At 46.9% G+C, this 25,559-nt stretch overlaps 1 protein-coding gene across 3 annotated transcripts in view; it reads right to left on the bottom strand.

The window, feature by feature from the left end:
* Nucleotides 1-2,052: 2,052 nt before the first annotated feature.
* Nucleotides 2,053-25,559, bottom strand: part of mkxa (mohawk homeobox a) — a 103,507-nt gene continuing 80,000 nt past the window's right edge. For 2 of the 3 annotated variants that reach the window (XM_072508398.1, XM_072508399.1), the window contains exons 6-7: nt 3,463-3,496; nt 2,053-3,367 (exon numbers count right to left, since the gene is read on the bottom strand). In XM_072508398.1, coding sequence (XP_072364499.1) covers nt 3,181-3,367; nt 3,463-3,496 — 221 coding nt within the window. In that variant the 3' untranslated portion in view covers nt 2,053-3,180. The remainder of the gene's footprint in view (nt 3,368-3,462; nt 3,497-25,559) is intronic. The other variant, XR_011947711.1, reaches the window with a different exon arrangement.

Below are 25,559 nucleotides of genomic sequence, written 5' to 3'. Positions count from 1 at the left end.
GGAGCCAACATTCTGCCGTCGGAGCAGAGAATCGCGTCCTTGCAGTTAAATGTGATCATTAGAAAAGTGCTGTCAGATTTGCCCGATTTCTCTACATACTTTGCTGCATCAGTAACTTACCGAAAGAAACAATATTGAAAAACATGAGAAGGATGGGGCATTGCAGTACTTACCAACTGAACACTCATTAAACTCATCGGAAAAGAACAAAGAACAATACAGCAATTCGGCCCTCCAAGCCTGTACCGGTCATGATACAACCCTTGGCCAAAACTCTAAAGAATAAAAGGTTGGGACTTGGTAAAACCATTTTGGTCAGGATGGAGAAGTAGCTCGAAAAGTTGATAATTACTGTCAAATTACCTCTTTGGTACTTGAAAATGTACTTTTACAATGTTTCTCATTCATCCTGTTGCAGAGTGCAGCTATAAATTGTATTCATCATTGTATTGATAATCAACAAATTTGTCAAGAATTGCCAAATGTATATGTAGCAGAAATCATAAATGCCATGCCCTTTATTGTTTATTATTGTGATAATTTATAAATTTATAATAATATTTGCAACAAATTAAACATATCCAGAAAAAGATACATGATAAAACAATCTTGGATCTATTATTTTGCTTAATTTGTGATATATTAAAAAAAGACACTACCATAAAAAGCTTTTTTAAAGCAGCTTTTTTTTGTATATGCCAAAATACATAATTCAAATATCTGTTTTACACCTAAGGGCATATTACAAATTGCAACTTTTAACACTGCGAAAAAGATATAAAAATATTTACAAATACCATCTCAAAATACATTATGTTCATTGCACAAAGAGGAGAGCATGTTAGGAATGAAATTACACTGGGTGGCCCTCAACATTGGATTTGAAAAAATAGGCAATAACATTTTCTATTAAATAGGAAAAGTAATGCAACTTATTTTGATATTCCAGAATTTTATATGTTTGGCAAATGCTCACCAATATTTGAACGTCGGATAAATGTTGATATTAGGAAGGTAATGGAAAAGTTGACTCCCTGCTAACATTAAGATTATAAAGTAAGCTTGAAGGTTCCTAGGCAGTCTCCTTTTTCACTCAATTTTTCACTGGCTACAATTATACAGAGGTGGGCATAAGGTTGAAGAGATATTGGACAGCACGGTAGCACAAGTGGATAGCACGGTGGCTTCATCAGCGCCAGGGTCCCAGGTTCGATTCCCTGCTGGGTCACTGTCTGTGCGGAGTCTGCACATTCTCCCCGTGTCTGCGTGGGTTTCCTCCCACAGTCCAAAGACGGCCATGATAAATTGCCCTTAGTGACCAAAAAGGTTAGGAGTGGTTATTGGGTTACGGGGATAGGGTGGAAGTGAGGGCTTAAGCGGGTCCGTGCAGACTCGATGGGCCGAATGGCTTCCTTCTGCACTGTATGTTCTATGTGAGATTACCTCCTCAGGTCAGTTCTCAGGTCAAACAAGCACACAACCCCATTTTATCTGGCCATAAAATGAGCATTACAACTAGCATTAATTAGATGTTTGCAGATCACAGTAGTACATAATTTAAACATAATGGGGTGAAATTCCCTGTGTACTTGTCCCCAGAGACACATGCCATTGGGTATGTAGCAAAAAGATCATAAAATGGCATTAAATCCTGAGGAAACCTGGGTACAAATGTGTTACACATGTTGATAAGCTGCACCCAAATTTCCGTGTTCTTTTACATCCATCTATCAATCCCTGACTCCAAATGCACTGCAGGTCATTTTAATAGCTCTGTTCCCAGGCTAACAAACCATACATCATTTTCGACAATTATACTGGTGTAAAATTAACATCAGAATTTGACGCACAACAGGAAACAAAGTCATATTTTCTGCCGTTTTATTGTTACACTTGGAGTAATTTTTATAAGTGTATCTTTACTGAGACCTACATTGTATTTTCTGTTTCTTGACTGCATTTTTAGGCATGTTCTTAAACAAGCTGTGCCTAATTTGCATGTGTGAAAGATGGCTTGGGACTCCAATTTTCAAACTTAAATAAAATACAATATGGTGTGAATGCAGTGCTTTATTTGGGTTCTGATTTTTTTTTTTTTACTGATTCTGCACCCATTTCCAATGTTCCAACATTTGTTAATGGCATTGGCAGGAAATTTGGGCAGACACAGGCATCGGTCAAATGGCCACATGAATGGGCTTGATTGCAGTTGTAACCTCTCAATTTCCCACAGGAAATTCCGTCCAGTCAGTGTACGATAGACACCCCGAGTGCTTGTTATTCTCTCATGATCAGCTTTCTATTTCTATGTGTTATGATTGTCAAAAGTAAGTTTGATTATTAAAGAAAGTAACACTAGTTCTTTATTGAGGTCAATGCATGTTGATGTGTTCATTCAGATTTTGAGTAGGTATTGGAAAATCCTCACCATGCAAAACAATGGTTTGAACAATGTTTAACTTTGGAGCCTTCCATCTTAATGTTGGCTAATAATTTGGCAAATTTGAATCCTGAGTGCAAAAGGTAGCTGCTTCTAATTAGATCACAGTTTAGATCTGTACGATATGCCAGTTGTCGTGTATTTTCAACAATGAGTCAAAGCTCAGGGTGTAACTACAGTCAAAATAAAGTGACATGCCAGGACAACCCCAATGTTTTTTTTCAGGACCACAATGTACATTCCTGTGTTGTCGACATTTTTCTGCTTTGTTTGTCAAATAGGAGCCTTACAGCATGGAACTGATCTTGTTATACAAAAGTATAATTTCACTACGGTAAAAATGCTTTCAGTGTGCAACTTGTAGCTTATTGATATATTATTTATATTACATTATATTCATGCTGACAGCATCAGCATGAGATGTCAAAGATTAATTTGAGTAACATAAAATAAGTTAATACTTTGATAGAAATTGTACCGTTTTAACAATTTACAGTCAGTTCTTGTTTAAAAAAAAGCCGACCAACAACAGCAAAAATACACGTGCTATTACAAAAGATTTTAAAAACTGCTGCAAGATCCTAAATATATTAATAGACATAAGATTAGATTTTTAAAAACTGATTTGTTCTAAACTGGCTTCAGGAGCCAGGAGTCAACATTTAATCACTGAATTTAAAAAAATATATACATGGAATGGTTTTGCTTCTGAAATGTCTTAAGTCACTTAATGGTTCTCTTTAAAATGGTTTACCCGGTGAAATTTTCAAAGTCTTTATTTCGGAAATATGTGAAGACTTTTGAATGATGCAGCTGGTCGTTCCTTGAATTTTGCCTTTTGCTTGTGCCAGATTTGTTAAGGCCATGGCAGCATTAATTTCCTTCCAGTAAGTTTCATCTTTGGAGGTTTCCTTTCTCTTTGGATAGCTGAAAGAACAAGGGAAAGTGGCACTTAAGTCTGCAAATTGAACGGACATTAGCAGCTTCCAGTGCTGAAGTAATGTGCTCGAGATTTCACCAACCTGGTTAATCTGTGCACTCCCTGCTCCACTGCCTCTGATAACAAAAGAGAAGAAAGTTATTCTCTTTATTTTACAAGGTTTCTCTGACAAACCAGTACACCAAACACTCTTTTTTTCCTATTGGTCTGAAAATGTTAATAATAATAATAGCTTATTGTCACAAGTAGGCTTCAATGAAGTTACTGTGAAAAGCCCCTAGTCGCCACATTCCAGCGCCTTTTCGGGGAGGCCAGTACGGAAATTGAACCCGCGCTGCTGGCCTTGTTCTGCATTACAAGCCAGCTGTTTAGCCCACTGTGCTAAACCAGCCTCTAGGAAGGAGGATAAGTAGGAAGGAAGAAGAATTTTCAGACCTTTCTTTTTTCCCTTGAACTCTGCAAGGTCATTTGCACTGCTACACATTCCACTGTTAAAATACTGTGCCCTGTCAGGTGCTGCTACGCTGCACAAGGTGAATTGAAAGCAAGCAATTCTCATTTTGGTGTGATTCTGGAGAGATAATTTTGAATGGATCTTACCGACCTCATTTTCTCTTTTTATTCTGACGTCTTTAAGACAGAGATAGATAGGTTCTTGATTAATAAGTGGATCAGGGGTTATGGGGAGAAGGCAGGAGAATGGGGATGAGAAAAACATCAGCCATGATTGAATGGTGGAGCAGATTCGATGGGCCGAGTGGCCTAATTCTGCTCCTTTGTCTTTTGGTCACTGGTCACAAAGGAATGCCGACATGGGGGTTCAGTTTTCAATTCTCGTGTGCCAACTGATCTGGCCCCCTTTACACAGAAACTTTGGTTTTGCAATGAGCTGTTTCTGCCTCTGTGCTCCCAGGATTGGCCTACAGGGCTGAGTTAACCTACCTGATTCAGCAGACCTGATTTAAACTGTGCCTGAACAGGGTAGATGGAGCTCAGCATATTAGTATCCAAATGCCAGTTAAATGTTGCTGTTGCCAAGTCAATGAAACAATCAGCTTTCTGCTGACATTAATCATAGGATCATTCAGCACGGAAGGAGGCCTATTATGCTCATGTCAACTCTTTGAAAAAGCTATCACATTAATCTCACTCTCTGGCTCTTCTCCATAAAGCTGCAAGATTTTCTTTTCAAGTGTATAGAATCATAGAATGAGTTACAGCACAGATGGACACCACAAGGCCCATCATGTCCATGTCTCCTCTGTGGAAGAGCAACTCAAGTAGTTTAGCCCCTCCCCCTCCCCCCAATAAATTCACTCACTTCAGACAATTGCCTAATTCTTTTTTGAAGATCTTGGTTGAATCTGCCTCTACCACAATCTCAAGCAGTGCTTTCCAGATTCTAACCACTAATTATATAAAAAAGATTTCCTGCTTATGGCTGTTGCTTTTTTTTCCAATCACCTTAAATTGGTGCCCTCTGGTTCTTGATCCTTCCACCAATGGGAACAGTTTCTCCCTATCTACTCTGTCCAGACCCCTTGAACATCCTAAATCTCATCTTGATCTTCTCTTCTCCAAGGCGAACAGTCACAGCCTCTCCAAACTATCCACATAACTGAAATCCATTCTGCCTGGAACTTGATGAATCTTTCTGCGCACTCTCTAATGCTTTCACATCCCTCTTAAAGTTTGGTGCCCAGAACTGGACACAACACTCCAGTTATCGCCAAAACTGCGTTTTATACAGATTCAACATATTTTTACTCTGTGCACTTATTTACAAAGCCTAGGATCCCATAAACTTTGGGTGAGATTCTCCGACCCCCCCCGCTGGGTCGGAGAATCGCCGGGGGCTGGGGTGAATCCTGCCCCCGCCGGTTGCCAAATTCTCCGGCACCGGATATTCAGCGGGGGCGGGAATCGCGCCACGTCGGATGGGCCGACGTCCCGCTGCTAAAATGCCTGTCCCGCCGGCGTAGATTAAACCACCTACCTTACCGGCAGGACAAGGTGGTGCGGGCAGGCTCCGGGGTCCTGTGGGGGGGCACGGGGCGATCTGGCCCCGGGGAGTGCCCCCAAGGTGGCCTGGCCCGCGATCGGGGCCCACCGATCCGCGTGCGGGCCTGTGCCGTGGGGGCACTCTTTTCCTTCCGCCTTCGCCACGGTCTCCACCATGGCGGAGGCGGAAGAGACTCCCTCCACTGCGCATGCGCGGGAATGCCGTCAGTGGCCGCTAACGCTCCTGCGCATGCGTCGCCCGGAGATGTAATTTCCGCGCCAGCTGGCGGGGCACCAAAGGCCTTTTCCGCCAGTAGGCGGGGCGGAAATTAGTCTGGCGCGGGCCTAGCGCCTTAAGGTTGGGGCTCGGCCCCCCAAGCTGCGAAGCATTCCGCACCTTTGGGGCAGCGCGATGCCCGACTGATTTGCGCCGTTTTGGGGGCCAGTCGGCGGACATCGCGCCGATACCGGAGAATTTCACCCTTTATTATCCATTTTTGCAACCTGCTTAGTCACCTTCATTGACTTGAACATGTATACTGTCTGTTCCTGCATCCACTTTACAATTGTACGCTTTATTTTATATTGCCTTGTCGTGTTCTTCCTACCAAAATGAATCACTTTTAAAAGATATTTTATCCCAAACATACATAAATTCAATTAACTATATCGTCCATCAAAGCATAGTTAACAGGTTGAACAGTTTTCTCCCTTTTAATCCCCCTCCCCAGCAATGAACAGCTCCTCAAATAAAGTCATGAACGGCCTCCATCACACGTTGAAACTTTCTTCCAATCCCCTCAACTTGAACTTAATCTTCTCCAGCTGTAGAAAGTTGGACAAGTCCCCCAGCCGGGCCACCACCACAGCGGCGCATCCAACCTCCAAGACAACAGGATGCTTCACTGGGCAATCAGAGAGGCATCAGCCCCCTTCCCCTCCAGCAGGTCCGACTCCTCCAAAACCCCAAAGATCGCCACCATAGGGTTCGGTATATCCTCAGCCCCCACTATCCTGGATAATGCCCCAAACACAGCCTCCCAAAAAATCTCCCCAGAACATGTGAGCATGATTCACCGGCCCCGCCCACACTCCTCACGCCCATCGGTCACCCCCTGAAAGAATCCCCTCAGCCTTGCCCAAGTCATGTGTACCCTGTGCACCACCTTGAATTGAATCAAGCTCATCCTCGCCGCATCGCCTCACACCAGAGTCTCCATCCTATTTCTCTCCACAACTCCTCCTCCCACTTATGCTTTATCCCCCGCCCCTGCTTTCTTCCACTTACGCTTTATCCCCCACCCCTCCGACCCGCTTTCTACCTTCTCCACATTCGCGAAGTATCAACCACCCTGCTCTGTCTCTACCTCTGCAACACAACCCTCATCACACTCGGTACTTTCCCCACCCATATAAACTCCCAAATCAGTGCCTCCAGAACAAAAGGCCTTACAGAGAAAGATCGGGAGGGTCTAATAGACAAACAGGAACCTTGGCAGAACATTCATCTTTACCACCTGCACCCTCCCTGCCAATGTCAAGTGCAAAGCATCCCACTTCTTGAAATCCCCCTTAACCTCCTCCACTAACGCTGTCAAGTTCCAATTGTGCATCGTGGCCGATGCATGCGTCAGCTGAATCCCCAAATACCTAAACTGCTCTCTTGCCACCTTAAATGATAGTACCCCCAAATTGGCCTCTTGCCCCGCTGCATTCACCGGGACCAACTCCCTCTTCCCTACATTCAGCCTATACCTGGAGAAGGCCCCAAACCTCTCCAGCAGGCCCATCATTCTGCCCATACGCTCCAGCGGATCCAACACAAACAGCAGCAGGTTGTCTGCATACAACAACATCCAATGCTCCCTGCCCCCCCTCACAATCCCCTGCCACTCAGCCAACCCCCTTAGGGTCACTGCAAAGGGCTCAATCGCCAGTGCAAATAACAACGGCGGCAGCGGGCCCCTGCCTCGGTCCCCTGTGCAGCCCAAAATACCCTGAACTCATCTCGTTCATACGTACGCTAGCCACCGGGGACGCATAGAAAAGACGCACCCCACCAGAAACTTCGGCCCAAGCCCAAACCTACCCAGAGTTTTGAATAGGTACCTTCACTGTACCCGGTCAAAGACCTTCTTCGTTTTCAACAGGTACAATGACCTTTGGTGCCCATCCCCCTGATGGAGTCATAACTACATTCAACAGCTTCCTAATGTTGATGGAGAGCTACCTGCCCTTCACATAACCTGTTTGGTCCTTGGAGACCACCTTTGGCACACTCCCCTCCAACCTACAAGCCAGCACTTTCACATCCGTGTTCAACAATAGTAATCTTTATCTTTATCAGTGTCACACGTAGGCTTACATTAATACTGCAATGAAGTTACTGTGAAAATCCCCTAGTCGCCACGCTCCGGTGCCTGTTCAGGTACACTGAGGGAAAGAGATGGGACTGTGAGACCCACATTCCAGTGGGTTCTGCTCCTTCGGGATCAGTGAAATCACTGCCTGAGCCATCGTTGCTGGCAGCTCCCCCACTCCTCCACCACCTCACTAAACATCCCCAGCAGGTGGGGTGCCAACTCTGTCGCAAACTGTTTTTAAAACTCCGTCGGAAATCCGTCCGGACCCTGGCCTTCCTCGACTGCATTCCCCTGATACTGTTCATCACTTCCCTCATCCCCAACGGCTCCTCCAATACCTGCCTCTTCCCCTCCTCCAGATCAGGAAACTCTAATCCAGCCAGAAACCGTCCCATATCCCCACCTCTCCCCTGGCTCAGCCTTATACACTTTCTCATAATACCCCCAGAACACCTCATTTATCTTTTCCGGCTCCGACACCAACTCCTCCTTCTCTGCCCTAACCTGAAAAATATCCCTGCACGCTTCCTGACACCGCAATTGGTGGGCCAACATACAACTCGCCTTCTCTCTATACTTGTACTGCACCCCTCTCACCCTCCGTAGCTGCCCCCTGCCTTGCCCATCGTCAACCTGTCAAACTGCCCCTGCAACCTCTTCCTCTCCACCAACAACTTCTTTGTGGGGGCCACCGAATATCTCCTATCCACTTCGACTACCCAAAATGAATCACTTCCCAGTTCTCTGCATTAAATTGTGTCTGCCACTTGTCTGCCCATTTCACCAGCCTGTCTAAGTCTTCTCAAAGTTTTATCACTTTCCTCCTCACAGTTCATAATACTTTGGAGTCATGTACAAATTTTGAAACTGTGCCGTGTATCCCAAGCTCTAGGTTATTAACATATATCAAGAATAGCTGTGGCCCCAACACCAACCTCTGGGAAATCCCATTATCTATCTTTTTCTTGGCTGAGAAACAATCCTTTCCCACTACTCTCTGCCACTCAGCCACTGTCCATTGTATTCCATGTTATTGTCATGTGAGAGTACCTTTAAGAAATGGGTGTTTATAAATGGGTGTGTATATAAGTATCTGTAGTGAGAGTACCTTTAAGAAATGAGTATTTATTACTGCAGTGATGTCAGAGAGTGGGTGGAGCTGGGCTGTCTGTCAGCTTTTTACTTTTGTTTTGGGCTGTTTGCTGCAGGGTGTATTTTAGTTTTGTTTTCAGAGCTGGATAGCTGCAGTCACAGCCAGAAGGTGTATGAATCTCTCTCTGTAATCTAAAGACTGTAAATCGATCCTGGTGATTTAAAACTAATAACAGTAGTGACTTTAACCTGATGTGCTTCTGGGAAAAGGTGGTTTAAGTTTCATGGATGTTGTTTGGGAAGTTATTAAGGACTACTGTGTGGTAGTCTTTGGGGGCTGAATTTGAATTAATGGTTGCTAAGATGTTCACTGTATGTTTTAAAAAGATTAACTTGAGTTCAAAGAATAAACATTGTTTTGCTTTAAAAAATACTTTTCCATTTCTGCTGTACCACTCCTGTAGAGTGGGCCGTGTGCTCCCCATACCACAATCTAGTAAATGTTGTGGGTCAGGTGAACTCCATGATACACTTTGGGGTTCGCTAAACCCTGGCCCATAACATTATGCAGCATTTTATCAAATGTTCCTAAGTTTATCCAAAAATTCTGCTGAAACACAAAGGTTGGTGGAATTGCGGATAGCGATGAGGACTGTCTGAGGATACAGCAGGATTTAGATTGTCTGGAGACTTGGGCGGAGAGATGGCAGATGGAGTTTAACCTGGACAAATGTGAGGTAATGCATTTTGGAAGGGCTAATGCAGGTAGGGAATATACAGTGAATGGTAGAACCCTCAGGAGTATTGAAAGTCAAAGAGATCTAGGAGTACAGGTCCACAGATCACTGAAAGGGGCTACACAGGTGGAGAAGGTAGTCAAGAAGGCATACGGCATGCTTGCCTTCATTGGCCGGGGCATTGAGTATAAGAATTGGCAAGTCATGTTGCAGCTGTATAGAACCTTAGTTAGGCCACACTTGGAGTATAGTGTTCAATTCTGGTCGCCACACTACCAGAAGGATGTGGAGGCTTTAGAGAGGGTGCAGAAGAGATTTACCAGAATGTTGCCTGGTATGGAGGGCATAAGCTATGAGGAGCGATTGAATAAACTCGGTTTGTTCTCACTGGAACGAAGGAGGTTGAGGGGCGACCTGATAGAGGTATACAAAATTATGAGGGGCATAGACAGAGTGGATAGTCAGAGGCTTTTCCCCAGGGTAGAGGGGTCAATTACTAGGGGGCATAGGTTTAAGGTGAGAGGGGCAAAGTTTAGAGTAGATGTACGAGGCAAGTTTTTTACGCAGAGGGTAGTGGGTGCCTGGAACTCACTACCGGAGGAGGTAGTGGAGGCAGGGACGATAGGGACATTTAAGGGGCATCTTGACAAATATATGAATAGGATGGGAATAGAAGGATACGGACCCAGGAAGTGTAGAAGATTGTAGTTTAGTCGGGCAGTATGGTCGGCACGGGCTTGGAGGGCCGAAGGGCCTGTTCCTGTGCTGTACATTTCTTTGTTCTTTGTTGTTTGTTGAATCTGCTTCCACCACCCTCCCAAGCATAGAGTTCCAGTGCATTAATATACTGAAAGGTAAGTTTGAAAAGCCCTTGGGTGTTTGGTTTGAGTGAACAGGAACTTTCTCAAATCCACTTTACACTGCCTTCGGCAGTTATTGTCATATAACTGAATGTTTTACTGCAACTGGTGCATAGCCACAAGCTATGACGGAGAGTCGTACAAACTCAAAATATTAACTCCCTTTTTTATTTCTCCACAAATGCTGCCAGACCTTTGAGTTTTTCTCGCATTCTATAGGCGGGATTCTCCCCTACCGGTGGGGTGGGGGTCCCGGCGCCGAGGAGTGGCGGGAACCACCCCGGCGTCGGGCCGCCCCAAAGGTGCGGAATTCTTTGCACCTTCAGGGGCTAGGCCAGCCCCAGAGTGGTTTGCGCCGCACCGGCCGGCAGGGAAGGGGCTTGGCGCCATGCCAACCGGCGCCGAAGTGCCTCCGCCGGCCGCCGCGAGTTGGCACATGCGCGGGAGCGCCAGCGTGTGCTGGCGTCATCCCAGCGCATGCGCAGGGCGGGTTCATTTCCGCGTCAGCCATCGCGGAGGACCACGACGGCCGGCACGGAACAATAGAGTGCCCCCACGGCACAGACCCGCCCTCGGATGGGTGGGCCCCGATCGCGGGCCAGGCCACCGTGGGGGCACCCCTGGGGTCAGATCCCCCCGAGGACCCCGGAGGCCGCCAGATCCCGCCGGTAAGTACCTACTCTAATTTACGCCGGCGGGACCGTCAAAAAAAACGGGCGGCCACTCGTCCCATCGCGGGCCGGAGAATCGCCGGGGGGGTGGGGGGGCGCTGCCAGCAGCTGCTGACCGGCGTGACGTGATTCCCGCCCCCACCAAATCCCCGGCGCTGGAGAATTCGGCAGCCGGCGGGGGGGGGGTCTGAGAATCCCACCCTATGTCTTTACTTCCAGCATCCACAGTTTTTGCTTTTACGTTGTGCATAGCCACAGTGGTTTCAGATTGCATCCTAAATTTGTTTTAGGTGACATGTTTTGGGGGGCCACAGTTGCCTCAGCAAAGAATAATGCAATTTCACAAAGGAAATGCTCAATGCTCCTTGTTCATTGAGTTATGTACTTATTATACTATAATGGTTAAAGAGGCTCTGATTATCCTACTGTTTAGAGACTGAAACCTAATCTTATGACCTGTTGATATTGGAGAACCCGAGGGAGTCTGGAACAGCTGGGTTTGAATGAGCTCCTTTCGATTGCTAAACTGTTCCTTCACAGGAGGTCAAGAAGTGTCATGTCTGCATTTACACTGCTGAAATATTTGGATCATTGTTCGTCAAATATAGTGCAACAATTTGGAACAAACGTTTGCACAAATTTATCCAGATCTTTTTTAAACCATCAGTTAAGAAAATAACAAATAATTTTGTAAATAAACATGACTATTCCACTGTACTTATATTTCATTCCTTAATCAAACTTCCATAAACATTTGAATTAATTTGAAAGAACATATATAGACCTGTATGGAGAGCTTTACTGTACCAAGTGAAAAAGAATTGCTGTTCATGGACCGAATTCTAATTCCTTGTTTATCAACCTATATAATCAATCTGGATAAAACTTTAGCAAGTGGGTAATTTCTGTTTGTCATAATTCAGATACTTCCATGTAAATTTCTGCAATATCGTTCACAAACATTTAAATAGAAGGGGTGGGGAATAGTATTTAGAATGTACACAGAAAACCAGAATAAATCACAACATACTGCATCCAGAATGTCTGCACCTTCCTGAATGATCCTGGAATAAACTGACCCAGTGTCTACATATTGAATAGACTTTTCAACCTTAAAGACACACTTCATTAGAAGACGAATACTGTGCTTTTCATTGTGTGTAATTTCTATCTTTATAAAATATCATATTATCTACCTCACCATGATCAATGTCATGGAAAATCTTAATGGGAGTCACACTATGTCCATAGCTCAAAAGTAATCTATCACACTATAGGACTGGATCAAATTTCAAACTCTAACGTAAACTGAAGCCGAGAGCATAACATGAGCAATGTTGTAGCAGAACCATCTAAAATAGGCAGATGTTATGTTTATCAGGATAAGAGAGGGAATTATTGATGCATAGAAAATAGTTTTTTCTCCCTCTGTCAGCATCAAGCAATCTTTTTTTAAAAAAATATTTTTATTCTCCTCCTTTTTCACATTTTCTTCTCCCAAATTTACACCCACCAACAATAGACAATAATCAGCAACAAATGTCAATCCCCATAACAATAACAACGATCCCATCCTCCCACCAACCCCCAAACGTTAGCCCGCACGTTTACATAAACAAATGACAAAAAGGAATCAGGGATTACCCATAGTCACCCTTAATACACACAGTCTCCCTCCCCCCAACCCTCTCACCCATCCCCCCCAACTAATGTTCGATGTTATCCAGTTCTTGAAAGTGCATAATAAATAATGCCCATGAATTGTAGAACCCCTCCGTCTTTCCCCTCAGTTCAAACTTAACCTTCTCAAGAGTCAAGAATTCTAACAGGTCCCCCCGCCACGCCAGGCCACAGGGTGGAGAGGCTGCTCTCCATCCCAGTAGGATCCGTCTTCGGGCGATCAACAAGGCAAAGGCGACGATATCTGCCTCCGCACCCGTTTCCAACCCTGGCTGGTCCGACACCCCGAATATGGCCTCCCGGGGGCCCGGGTCCAGTTTCACATGCACCACCTTGGAGATTACCCTAAAAACCTCCTTCCAGTAATCCTCTAGCTTTGGACAGGACCAAAACATATGAACGTGATTAGCGAGGCCCGTCCCACAATGCTCACACACATCTTCTACTCCTTCAAAGAATCGGCTCATCCTCGCCATCGTGAGGTGTGCTCTGTATACCACCTTCAGCTGTATCAGCCCCAACCTCGCACACGAGGTGCAGGCATTCACTCTCCGGAGCACCTCACACCAGAACCCCTCCTCTATAACCTCTCCCAGCTCTTCCTCCCACTTTGCTTTGATCCCTTCCCAGTGGTGCCTTATCCTCTTCCAAAATAGCTCCATAAACCGTTGACACAACTCCCTTCTCCAGTCCCCCTGTTGTCAGCACCTCCTCCAGCAATGTGGAGGCCGGTTCCTCCGGGAAGCTCTGTATGTCCTTTCTGGCGAAATCTCGAACCTGCATGTATCTAAACATTTCCCCCTGCTCCAGCCCATACTTCGCTTCCAGCTCCTTCAGCCCTGCAAACCGACCCCTAAGAAACAAATCCTTTTGCGTCTTAATCCCCTTCTCCTCCCATTTCCGAAAATTTCCATCCCACCTCCCTGGCTCAAATCTGTGGTTCCCCCGAATCAGCATTTCCCTTGACCCTGCCCCCAACCCAAAGTGTTGGTGAAACTGCCTCCAAATTCTCAATGAACCTATTATTACCAGACTCCCTGAGTATTTCCCCGGAGCTATCGGGAGCGGCGCTGATCCTAGTGCTTTCAGTCCCGGCCCCCTGCACAAACTCTCCTCCATTCTGACCCACTGGGAATCATCCCTGTCATGATATTCAAGTGAACATCACAGCACATACATAATGATGGACAGATCAACGGACCAATTAGCACACACAACACGACAGCCAATCACAGACAAGAGCATACACAGTACAAAACAATGAACACGACACTTCCTGGGCAGTCCAGCAGGAGATGGCTCAGGGCACAGACCTCATTGCCAGCCACTCAGACAGTCACCATGTGCTGAGTACCAGTGTTTACTATGTCAATAGTTAAATGAAATAAAACTGCGTTGTACCATTCGCAACCGTGTTGGTTCGTCTGTGTCTCAGAGTACCCAACACTTCATAGTACCAGAAGTGAATTAATACCTACCCACAAATCTGCCATCCTGCGCCATGGACACCGTCAACACACCGCAGCCATTGCAAGTCGCTGGGAACCTCGGCGTAAATTGGACGTTGTTCAAACAGAGTTTCGAACTCTTTCTGGAAGCCAACGACAAAGAGAGGGCCTCGGACAAAAGAAAGATCGCCACCCTCCTCACCACCGCAGGTCAGCACGCCATCCATGTCTACAACTCCCTGGTGTTCGCGGAAGGCGAGGACAAATCTAAATACAATTTGGTTCTCCTCAAGCTCGACCAACACTTCAACGTCGAGGTCAACGAGAGCTTTGAGAGGTATGTCTTCCAGCAGCGCCTGCAAGGTAAGGATGAGCTCTTTCAGTCATTCCTGATGCATCTCTGCATACTCGCGCAGTCCTGCGGTTACGCAACCACCTTAGAGTCCATGATCCGGGACCAGATCGTTTTTGGGGTCGCCTGCGGTTACGCAACCACCTCAGAGTCCATGATCCGGGACCAGATCGTTTTTGGGGTCGCCTCGGACACCCTACATCAGCAGCTTTTAAAAATAAAAGGCCTCACCTTAGCCTCCGCAATCGAAGCCTGTGTCCTGCACGAAAACGCAACTAGCCGCTATGCCGAATTTCAGGCGACCGAATCGGCGCGGAGGGGGTTCTATGCGACCGGATCGTCGAGCCAGGTGCCCCACGCGGCTGAACGGGTCCAGGCGATCGAGTTCCTCCCGGCCTGCAGCCCGGACGAGGGCGGCCGTTTTGCGCACTTTTCGAGGCCTCCCGCGCGCGCTTGTGCGCGCCAAAACCTATGGCAACACTGAGGGATGTGATGCGCAGGTGCGCTCAACGCAAGACCGAACTGCGCATGTGCAGTGGCGCAACGAATGCCATGACGTCACGACGTGCGGCAACTGTGGAGCTGCATATTTAAAAGGGCAATATCCCGCAAGAACCCGACAATGCCTACGCTGTGGCAAGGTGGGCCACTGCGCTGCTTACTGTCGAGCAGCTCAACCTGTCCATCTTCCACAACTCCGGCAACCTCTCAGGGACGTGCGGACCATTCAGCCTCACCATTACGAATCAAGCCCAGACGACATCCAGACCGGGGACACAGATGATCGAGACGCCTTCCGTGTTGCGGTCATTGATGGGAACTGAGTTAACACGAATGGTGTGCCACCCTGACGGTCAACCGATCGCCGATCACTTTCCGCCTGGACACTGCGCCTCCGCCAACCTCATAGCATGGTCAGCCTTCTACGCCATAAAGGTCAGACCACCAATCCGGCCGTCCCGGTGCAGGATGGTCGACTACAACGGGAACGTTATCCCGGCTATGGGATCCTGCCAGCTCCAGGTGACACACAACACACACACGGCCACACTCTCGTTCGAGATAGTCGGCTCATCGAAGGACTCCCTGCTAGGCGCACAGGCGTGCAAGGCTCTCCACCTCGTGCAACGAGTCCACTCTCTCTCTCCAGACAGCACGTCTGACTTCCCGGATGCAGAGTTCAACGCACAGCTCGAATCGCTCCTCGCCCACAACCAGGAGGCATTCGAGGGCATGGGAACACTGCCATACACCTACCGAATTCACCTCAAACCAGACGCCATCCCGGTCATTCACACACCTTGCAGAGTCCCTGCGCCACTCAAAGACCGCCTCAAGCAGCAGCTGCAGGATCTCCAGGACCAAGGGGTCCTATCCAGGGTCACGGAGCCCACGCCGTGGGTCAGCTCCATGGTGTGTGTCAAGAGGCCCTCCGGCAAGCTCCGGATCTGTATTGACCCAAAAGACCTCAATAACAATATTATGAGGGAACATTATCCCATACCCAAACGGGAGGAGATCACGAGCGAAATGGCCCAGGTGAAAATATTTACGAAACTGGATGCCTCTAAGGGGTTTTGGCAGATCCAACTCGATCCGTCCAGCCGAAAGCTGTGAACCTTCAACACCCCTTTCGGCAGGTTCTGCTACAACCGGATGCCATTTGGCATCATCTCGGCATCCGAGGTCTTTCATAGGATCATGGAGCAGATGATGGAGGGCATCGAAGGGGTGCGCGTATACGTGGACGACGTCATCATCTGGTCCACCACACCACAGGAGCACATATATCGTCTCCAACGTGTTTTTGCCCGCATACGGGAAAACGGCCTGCGCCTCAACCGAGCCAAGTGTTCCTTTGGCCAAACCGAGCTGAGGTTCCTGGGGGACCATATTTCCCAGTCAGGGGTCCGTCCGGATGCAGACAAGGTGAGCGCCATCACAGCCATGCCGCAGCCGGCAGACAAGAAAGCAGTACTACGCTTCCTAGGCATGGTCAACTTCCTGGGGAAGTTCATTCCCAACCTTGCCTCCCACAAGACAGCTCTGCGCCACCTTGTCAAAAAGTCCACAGAGTTCCAGTGGAAACACACACACCAGCTGGAATGGGAGGAGCTCAAACTCAAACTCACCACTGCACCGGTATTGGCGTTTTTTGACACGTCTCGTGTCACCAAAATCTTGACTGATGCCAGCCAGTCCGGCATTGGGGCAGTGCTCCTGCAGTGGGCATCACGGGCCCCAGTTGCCTATGCATCGCGAGCCATGACCCCCACAGAGCAGCGCTACGCGCAGATCGAAAAGGAGTGCCTGGGATTGCTAACAGGTTTAGACAAGTTCCATGATTATGTGTATGGTCTTCCCCGGTTCACTGTTGAAACTGACCACTGCCCCCTGGTCAGCATCATAAACAAGGACCTGTCCGAGATGACCCCTCGCCTCCAGCGCATCCTATTTAAACTCAGGAGGTACAACTTCCAACTGGTCTACACCCCAGGGAAGGACCTTATCATTGCGGATGCCCTATCCAGAGCAGTGAGCACGCCGCCAGATTCGGAGGGGTTCGTCTGTCAGGTCAAGGCGCAGGTGGCCGTCACATCGGCAAATCTGCCAGCCGATGACTCCAGTCTGGCCCGTATTCGCTGAGAGACTGCGGCCGACCCCCTTCTACAACGTGTGATGCGCCACATGACGGGAGGGTGGCTCAAAGGGCAGTGACCGCAGTTCTACAATGTCCGAGACGACCTGGCCGTCATTGATGGTGTCCTTCTGAAACTGGACCGGATTGTGATTCCACACAGCATGCACAAGCTGGTTCTCGACCAACTACACGAAGGCCACCTGGGGGTCGAGAAGTGCAGACGGAGGGCCCGAGAGGCGGTATACTGGCCGGGCATCAGCGACGATATTGCCAACATGGTGCTCAACTGTCCCACCTGCCAAAGGTTTCAGCCGGCGCAACCTCCTGAAACGCTTCTGCCCCATGAGCTGGTGACGTCCCCCTGGGCGAAGGTGGGTGCGGACCTATTTCACACGCTCGGCAGGGACTATGTCATCATCGTTGACTACTTCTCCAACTACCCAGAAGTCATACGCCTGCACGATTTGACGTCGTCTGCTGTCATAAGGGCCTGCAAAGACACCTTCGCTCGCCACGGCATTCCGATGACTGTCATGTCGGACAATAGGCCCTGTTTTGCCAGCCAGGAATGGTCATCGTTTGCTGCCTCGTATGGCTTTACACACGTGACGTCTAGCCCTCTGCACCCCTAGTCAATGGAAAGGCGGAGAAGGGCATTCACATGGTCAAGCGGCTCCTCTGCAAGGCTGCTGCTGCCGGATCGGATTTCTGCCTCGCCCTGCTGGCCTATCGCTCGGCCCCACTAGCCACTGGTCTCTCACCAGCCCAGCTGCTGATGGGTCGCGCCCTCAGGACCACTGTGCCTTCCATCCTGGCACCCACAATAGACCATGCTCCGGTACTGCACAGGATGCAACTGCAGCGCGGTCGCCAGAAGAGGTCATATTACACGGGCAACTGATCTTCCCACCCTGGCCCCTGGAGACAAAGTCCGCATCCACCTACCAGAAGGTGGCTGGTCAGCACCTGCCGAAGTTCTCCGACGCGTGGCTCCCCGCTCGTTCCTGGTTCGCATGCCTGATGGATCCGTTTGAAGGCGCAATCGCCGGGCTCTTCGCCTGCTTCCACGCGCGCTACGAGACCTTACACTGACACCGTGTCCTCCTGTTGTTCCTGATAGCGACTTTGTGGAGCTGCCTGCTACCATGCCCCTTCCGTCGTCGCCCGTGGCCAGGCCCGCACCTCAGCCGGTGGTTCCAGACCTACCCTTGAGGCGGTCAACCCAAATTCGTCGCCCACCTACTAGACTGGACTTATGAGACTGAGACTGTTTATACATTGAACTCATGCAACCACTGTATGAACATGTTTATGTTCTTATTGTTACAGGAATTCGTTTTATCGTTCCACATTTCCCCGTTCTTTGTTATGATACAACCTCGTTATTATCTCACACCCGACATCGCCCCTTGTATATATTTAAGCCCCATGTACATGCTGTAAATATTACACACACACACATTTAGCTGCACTCAGTACACATCTCTATTTATAACCACGTAGGCACAATCTTGTAAAAAAAGGGGTGGTGTCATGATATTCAAGTGAACATCACAGCACATACATACATACATAATGATGGACAGATCAACGGACCAATTAGCACACACAACACGACAGCCAATCACAGACAAGAGCATACACAGTACAAAACAAGGAACACAACACTTCCTGGGCAGTCCAGCAGGTGACGGCTCAGGGCACAGACCTCATTGCCAGCCACTCAGACAGTCACCATGTGCTGAGTACCAGAGTTTACTATGTCAATAGTTAAATGAAATAAAACTGCATTGTACCATTCGCAACCGTGTTGGTTCGTCTGTGTCTCAGAGTACCCAACACTTGAATCCCCTCTGACACAGCTCCCAGTAATAGTACATCAGGTTCGGAAGACCCAAACCCCCCTGCCTGCCTTCCCCTCTGTAGCAGCACCTTTCTCACTCTGGCCACCTGCCCTCCCCATATGAACAAGGTAATCCTTCCCTCAATCTCCCTGAAAAAAGCCTTTAGCAGGAAAATCGGTAGGCATTGAAAAATAAACAGAAATCGCGGCAACACATGCATTTTAACCGCCTGTACCCGACTCGCCAGTGACAGAGGGAGACCATCCCACCTTACCAGATCGGCTTTCACTCTCCCCACCAAACTAGAGATGTTGTACCTGCGAAAGACCCAAATACTCGAAGTAGTTTCAATATTCCCCCTATCGCCACACTCAGTTCCGACACGTATAACTGCAAGTCGTCGGCATATAAGGACACCCTATGCTCTATACCCCCCCCCCCCCCCCCCCACCCGATGGGACCAGCGAGCGCGGTCTGTCCAACCTTGGCTCCTGCACCGAGTTTCAGTCCCCCCCCCACAATCAGATTGTGTGTGTCCAAGTCAGGGATGGCCCCAAACACCTTCTTCGCGAATCCCACATCGTCCCAATTGGGACCGTATACACTTAACAGCACCACTGACCTCCCCTCCAGCGCCCCTGACATAATCACATATCTACCCCCCCTGATCTGCCACCACCTTCTCCATCTGGAAGCGTACCCTTTTGCTGACCATTACCGCTACCCCTCGAGCCCTTCCGTCAAATCCAGAATGAAACACTTGGCTAACCCAGCCCTTTTTAAGTCTCACCTGGTCCTTCACCCTCAAGTGAGTCTCCTGCAGCATTGCCACATCGGCTTTCAAACTTTTAAGATGCGCAAGCACCCTTGACCTCTTGACCGGACCTCCTAGCCCTCTCACGTTCCACGTGACTATCCTAACTGGGGGTCTCTCATCCCCTCCACCCTTCTTATCCACCATCATCATACCACCGGGCCCTGACCCATAAGCCTGACCCGCCCCTGTCCATTATTAACATCGAACCCCTTCCCCCTCCCAAAAACCCTCCCTACATTTCCCCTTGAAGAAACATCTCCCAGCATCAATCCCTTCCCCCACTCTCGCTCGCCTTGTAGGTCCTTTGAAACCTGCTATCCAGGCTCCAATGTCCGCAGCCCTTCTTTCACCTCACCTCCGTTCACTAGCCGACTTTAGTTAGCTAGCACGTGGCTCCCCCACCAAGATATATCGCCCCCTCCCACCCAGTCCCAGAGAAAGAAAAAACAAAAACAACAACCCAACCCATACAATTCACTAAAATAAGATATAACCGTCGCAACACAGAACGCCAATCAACCCAACCATTAACTTGAACTCTGTAACAATGCAAAGAGAAGTAAATTACAATACACATCAGTAAAAAGAAAGTTGTAGCATTTATACATTTTCCAGCTGCCCAAAAACAGTCCACAGTCTCTCTTCCAGCTCCGCTCCTCACGTCTGACCCAAGCCTTCTGCCCTCACGAACGCCTCAGCCGCCTCCGCTGTCTCAAAATAAAAGTCTTTGGCATTATACGTTACCCTCAGCTTTGCCGGGTACACCATACCAAATCGCCCCCCCTTTTTGTACAGTGCCGCATTAATTCGCCCAAACGCCGCTCGTCTTTTTGCCAACTCCACCGTCAAGTCCTGGTAGATCCGAACTACAGCACCATCCCACTGCACCTCGCACTTCTGCTTCGCCCAGCTTAATACCTTCTCTTTCATGCAGTACTTATGGAAGCAGATAATTACTGCTCTTGGCGGCTCGTTCACTTTGGGCTTCGGCCTTAATGACCGATGAGCTCGGTCTAGCTCATACCGGGGAGGGGTTCTCACCCTCCCCCATCAGCTCTGCCAACTTCTTAGCAAAGTATTCTGTTGGCCTTGGGCCCTCTGTCCACCGTAAGTAGTGCGGGTCACCATGCGGTTCGGCTTCCGCCATCTTGTCAGCACTTTTGCTCGTCCTCTCATTCAGCGGCGAGCCCGCATTTCCTCCTTTCTTCGACGCTGCTCTTCGCATCCTTTAGCGGCTTATTGTTTTTCCTTTCTTTTCTCCCCCCTTCACCCTTCTGTCCTTCATCAGTCTGCTATTTAAAAAAAAAAACAATTTCTCTTCTCTTTTACATTCCTCCAGAGTTCCCCTGGGACCAGACTTCAGCCTTCTTATTACATTCTAGGTGGGAGCCATCCAATGTGGGACATCCCACCTACATTGCGCCCTGGCCTCGGGCCTGCCGATTCGGCCTCCGTTTGGCTCCGCAACCGCTGCTCTGGCCTTCGAGCATGCTGGGCCCAGCGCCTCAGCCCCCGCCGCCCGACACCCGCGCGGGGTTCCTCGCCGGTTTTCAAACCAGCCCCGCTAGCTGCCCGTGACGGCCCCAAAGGCCGATGATAGTCGGGGGAGATCAAAAAATCGGGGAAATCCCCGAAAGGGCCGCAAATCGTGGCCACCGGCGGGAGCTCTTCTTGATGCAGCCGCCCCGCTCGCATACTCCACCGGAAGTAGCATCAAGCACTCTTATTCCTAGTGTAGCACATGTCAGATACTGCCACAACAGTTCTCACCCAGCTCCTAGCCTTGCGACTGCATTGAGCAAGAGTGCCAATTTAATTCTTATTGGTATCAAGTTATGGGATCCCTTATGTTGTAAATTTGGGTGCGCTGCAAATTAAGTTACAGTTCCTTTTTCATTTAGATTAACAGTCCCCAGCGAGAGGAGAATGGTCTGGACTATATTCAAACCCAGATGTTGAAGGACGCTATATTGCAAGCCACTAACTACATTGTGATCTATCAGTTGCGTAATTTATATCAAAAGCTAAATGGATTTGTCACTTCAGTAAGTTATTCACTGGTAGTCTTATTAAGAATATTTTAAACTAGAAATAAATAAGTGTTGTTATATTAGCATGCCCACATACCCTACATCCCTTTGCTCACCATTTTAACCTGCTAATATTTTCTTGGTAATTGTAAATAGGTATTGCAAACATTTATTCCACACCTTTTCCCCTTTATGTTCTATTTTCAGCATTTTTAAAACCAGTGTTCTGAGGGCATCGCAAAACCTAGTCTGCATAATTGGAACCAGGTCACAGCAATTTTAAAGCCATTATCTGTTTAGTCCGATCAGACATCACTGGCATCAACCAAACGTTTTCCAGTCTGCCTGAGTTCTCCACAGCTGGGTCCACTGAAGGTTTTCTGACTGTGTCTACTTTAATCTATATCTCATGCACACACAACAGCAGCCAAGTATATTGTACATGGAAATATTTTTAACAGACCTAACTTCAGCTAACGTTATTAATAACAATTTTAAACATATTCTACATTCTTAACATAGAAGTGCTCCAAGGTTTATAATGGTATTATAAGTGCATATTCTAGTTAAAAGAAGTGCAGTTTGATAGTTTACATTTTTCACAATTGAACATAACAGGCTAAGCTATTTCTGGTAATTTACAGTGTTTCTAGGACCTACTTTAAATTAATCTTTTTTTCCCCATTTCTTTTGAAACAAAAGCCAACGAAGGCTATCTAAATCAGCATAACTTGATAATTCATTCAAGGCACATGCATTATCAAACATGTAGAATGTATTTATTGGTTGTTGAGAGAGTGATTCACAGCTTAGATTCAGATCATGTCCAGGAAGAATAGTATAGCGGAATGTTGTCTTGTGCACAGAGGTTGTGAAACGACACTGATCACAACTGCAGCAGGGTTTCAAAGGACACATCTTCTTTATATTAGATGGATGTTTCTGAAATAGGCGAGTTACCAGCAAACAAATGTGGATGTTGGTCATATTGGTCATCTGGTGCAGACTCATTTTCCAAACATCCACTTTCATCTCCATTTAATTGATAGCCAATTTTTAAAAAATATATATTTTTTTTAGGTATGAAAGCCAAACACAGCTTGAGTCAACATAACACAGTAATTAACTCCAGACAGATATATGATCAAAGGGTTCTGTTCAGTCCTAATATTGAGATGTGATTATTATTAAACAACCCCTCTCTATAAAGGGTACTGGAGAGCTATTGCTCAGGAACATCTTTCAAATACAACATAGGAGCAAATTGTAACTGAGTTTTAAAAGAGCATCATCCTTACATTTACTTATTTCAGAAATGGGAAGGATGCCAACAATAATACAACTGACATCGACTCACTTCACCAACATTCCTCTTCACTGAATACTGGCGACACAAAAGCCAGATGTGACAGTGGTTGACAGCTAGGCTGAATTTTCTGCTATGATACAAGTTGTTTTACCAGTAGGTATTATATATATATCTATTTTACACACTATATCAATCAATATGATTCCCACACACATACATGTTCTATATATGTTATAATGTTTCCTCCCATTCTGGGATCATGCATCAAAAATATTGTGGGCCCATAATATGATACATACTCATGCCTTGTAAAGCAATTTGTCACAGGTGAGGGCTGGGAAAGCCTACCTTATTTTCTTTTTGGCCCCCTTATGGTGCTGGATTTTATGTTCCCGACCCACCAGTTGGGAATCCTGTGCCACTTCTGGGGCGGAGTGCCTGACCAAATTAGCCCTTCCCCAAGACTGCCTGTGAAGAGCTGTCAGCCAATCGGAGGGCAGTAGCTCTCCGCTGCTGGCAGGGCCACTGGTAGAGGTGGCTGCAGCCGGTAGTGCGCCAGGGACTTTGCCAGAGGCTGGTGTTGGATTCCTGGACTCGGGTGAGTGAGGACGGGAGAGTGACATGCTGCTGCAAGCGGGCAAGTTTTTCACATCAGCCCCTTCCTGCCTCTGACTGAATGGGAGGCTTTCCTGCTGCTGGGTGAGTGACACATGGCCTCACCTGACATTGAGTGGGCTCATCCCCTATGTTTCCCGCTGCGACTGGCTGGATTAAATTCCCACCCATTGTTACAGAATCTGGATAAAACCCTTTTGTTTGGTTATAAAAATGTAAAATACAATTTTAGAAAGTCCTAGTTCACAACAAAATCATTCTTTAATAAATAATTAACTGTGAGGATCAATAAGTAAACATCTTTCCTACTGCAGGGGCAGTTGTAAATATGGTAGTTCCTGAGAAGAGTTTGTCAGCGGAAAGGTAACTGATCAAGACTTAGCAATTTTTAAAAAGCATGGAAGTAAAATGTTTTATTCAGTCCAATGACAAATCTGCCAAGATGACGGAAACTTGCTGAGTTAAAGTTGCTTAATTATTTGATCTTTTAACAGTAGTAATCTGCCCATTTCAGTTAACCTCCTAGCCATGCATTTTTAATTGGTAAGTTTTATTTACCTAACGTGTAAAATTATAACATTTATTATCAGTTATTGTAGACCTTTAAATTCAGTTTAAGATTAGTATGCCAAATTTACAGTATCTTCTCAGAATGTGACAAGGGAATATTCAATAGTTAAATCGAACAAAGATTGGCAGAAACAGAGTGGAACCTTGTAAAAAGATTTTAAAAAGCAACGACATTTCTTCAGCAAAGGAATTAGAAGTGAAGGATTTGTCCTTTACACCTGAAGAATGCATATTTGTGGCTTTGACGAGCCAAATATAATAATAAGGCCCTGTAAGATTAATCAGAAATATTGGACTTTATTATTTTCCTTTGAATGGTTCTTTGACTTTTACTGACATGGATTATTGCCAACTAGTATGAAAATTAGGAAACTTGTCAAATAGGGGAAAAGATGCTAAAGTGCCGAGTAGGGGAATTCCTAACATAAAATATACATTAATGTATCATTTGGCTGAAAACATAACTGGAGAATGCAATGGAATTCTCCAGGACTGGATTCCAGTGAAATTTATACAGGCACTCAACAAAAGATCTTCAGTTTTCCATTTTAAAAAATGCTGAGAAATACCCAACTCTATCTTAATCCTCCATATGTCTAAATACTTGTTCTAAGACGCTTAGCTCTTGACAAGTTATGTGATTTAGGAGCTTTGTTTTAAGGTGGAACGACAGATAATTGCAGGAAAAAGGAAACCAAAGGTAATATTTTCCCCTTGGGAAGGTCCAGAAGAGAATAATTTCCAAACACTTACATTTTATCATCAAAAGGTATCCAGACTGCAGTCATAAAGTCATAGAGTCATTACGGCAGAGAAGGAGGCCATTGGGCCCATTGAGTCCATGCAGGCCCTCTATATGGTAACGTTCTTCACTAATCCACTAGCTCTGCATATGTATTTCACTCAAGTGTCCATTCCATTCCCTTTTTAAATTATTCATCATCTCAGCTTCCACCACCCTCATAGGCAGCGAGTTCTGGGTCATTACCACTTGCTGTATAATTAAAGGTCTTTTCACATCCCCCTTGAATCTCTTGCCCAAAATCTCAAATCTGTGTTCCGGTATTACCAGCTACTGGAAACAGCTTTTCTTTGGCAACTTTATCAAAGTCTGTCCCTAGCATAGTACACTTTTATCAAATCTCCCCT

The sequence above is a fragment of the Scyliorhinus torazame genome, chromosome 6 (assembly GCF_047496885.1).
Source record: "Scyliorhinus torazame isolate Kashiwa2021f chromosome 6, sScyTor2.1, whole genome shotgun sequence".
Taxonomy (NCBI): Eukaryota; Metazoa; Chordata; class Chondrichthyes; order Carcharhiniformes; family Scyliorhinidae; genus Scyliorhinus; species Scyliorhinus torazame.
The sequence above is the reverse complement of the archived record's forward strand: the minus strand, read 5'-3'. Positions and strand labels throughout refer to the sequence as shown.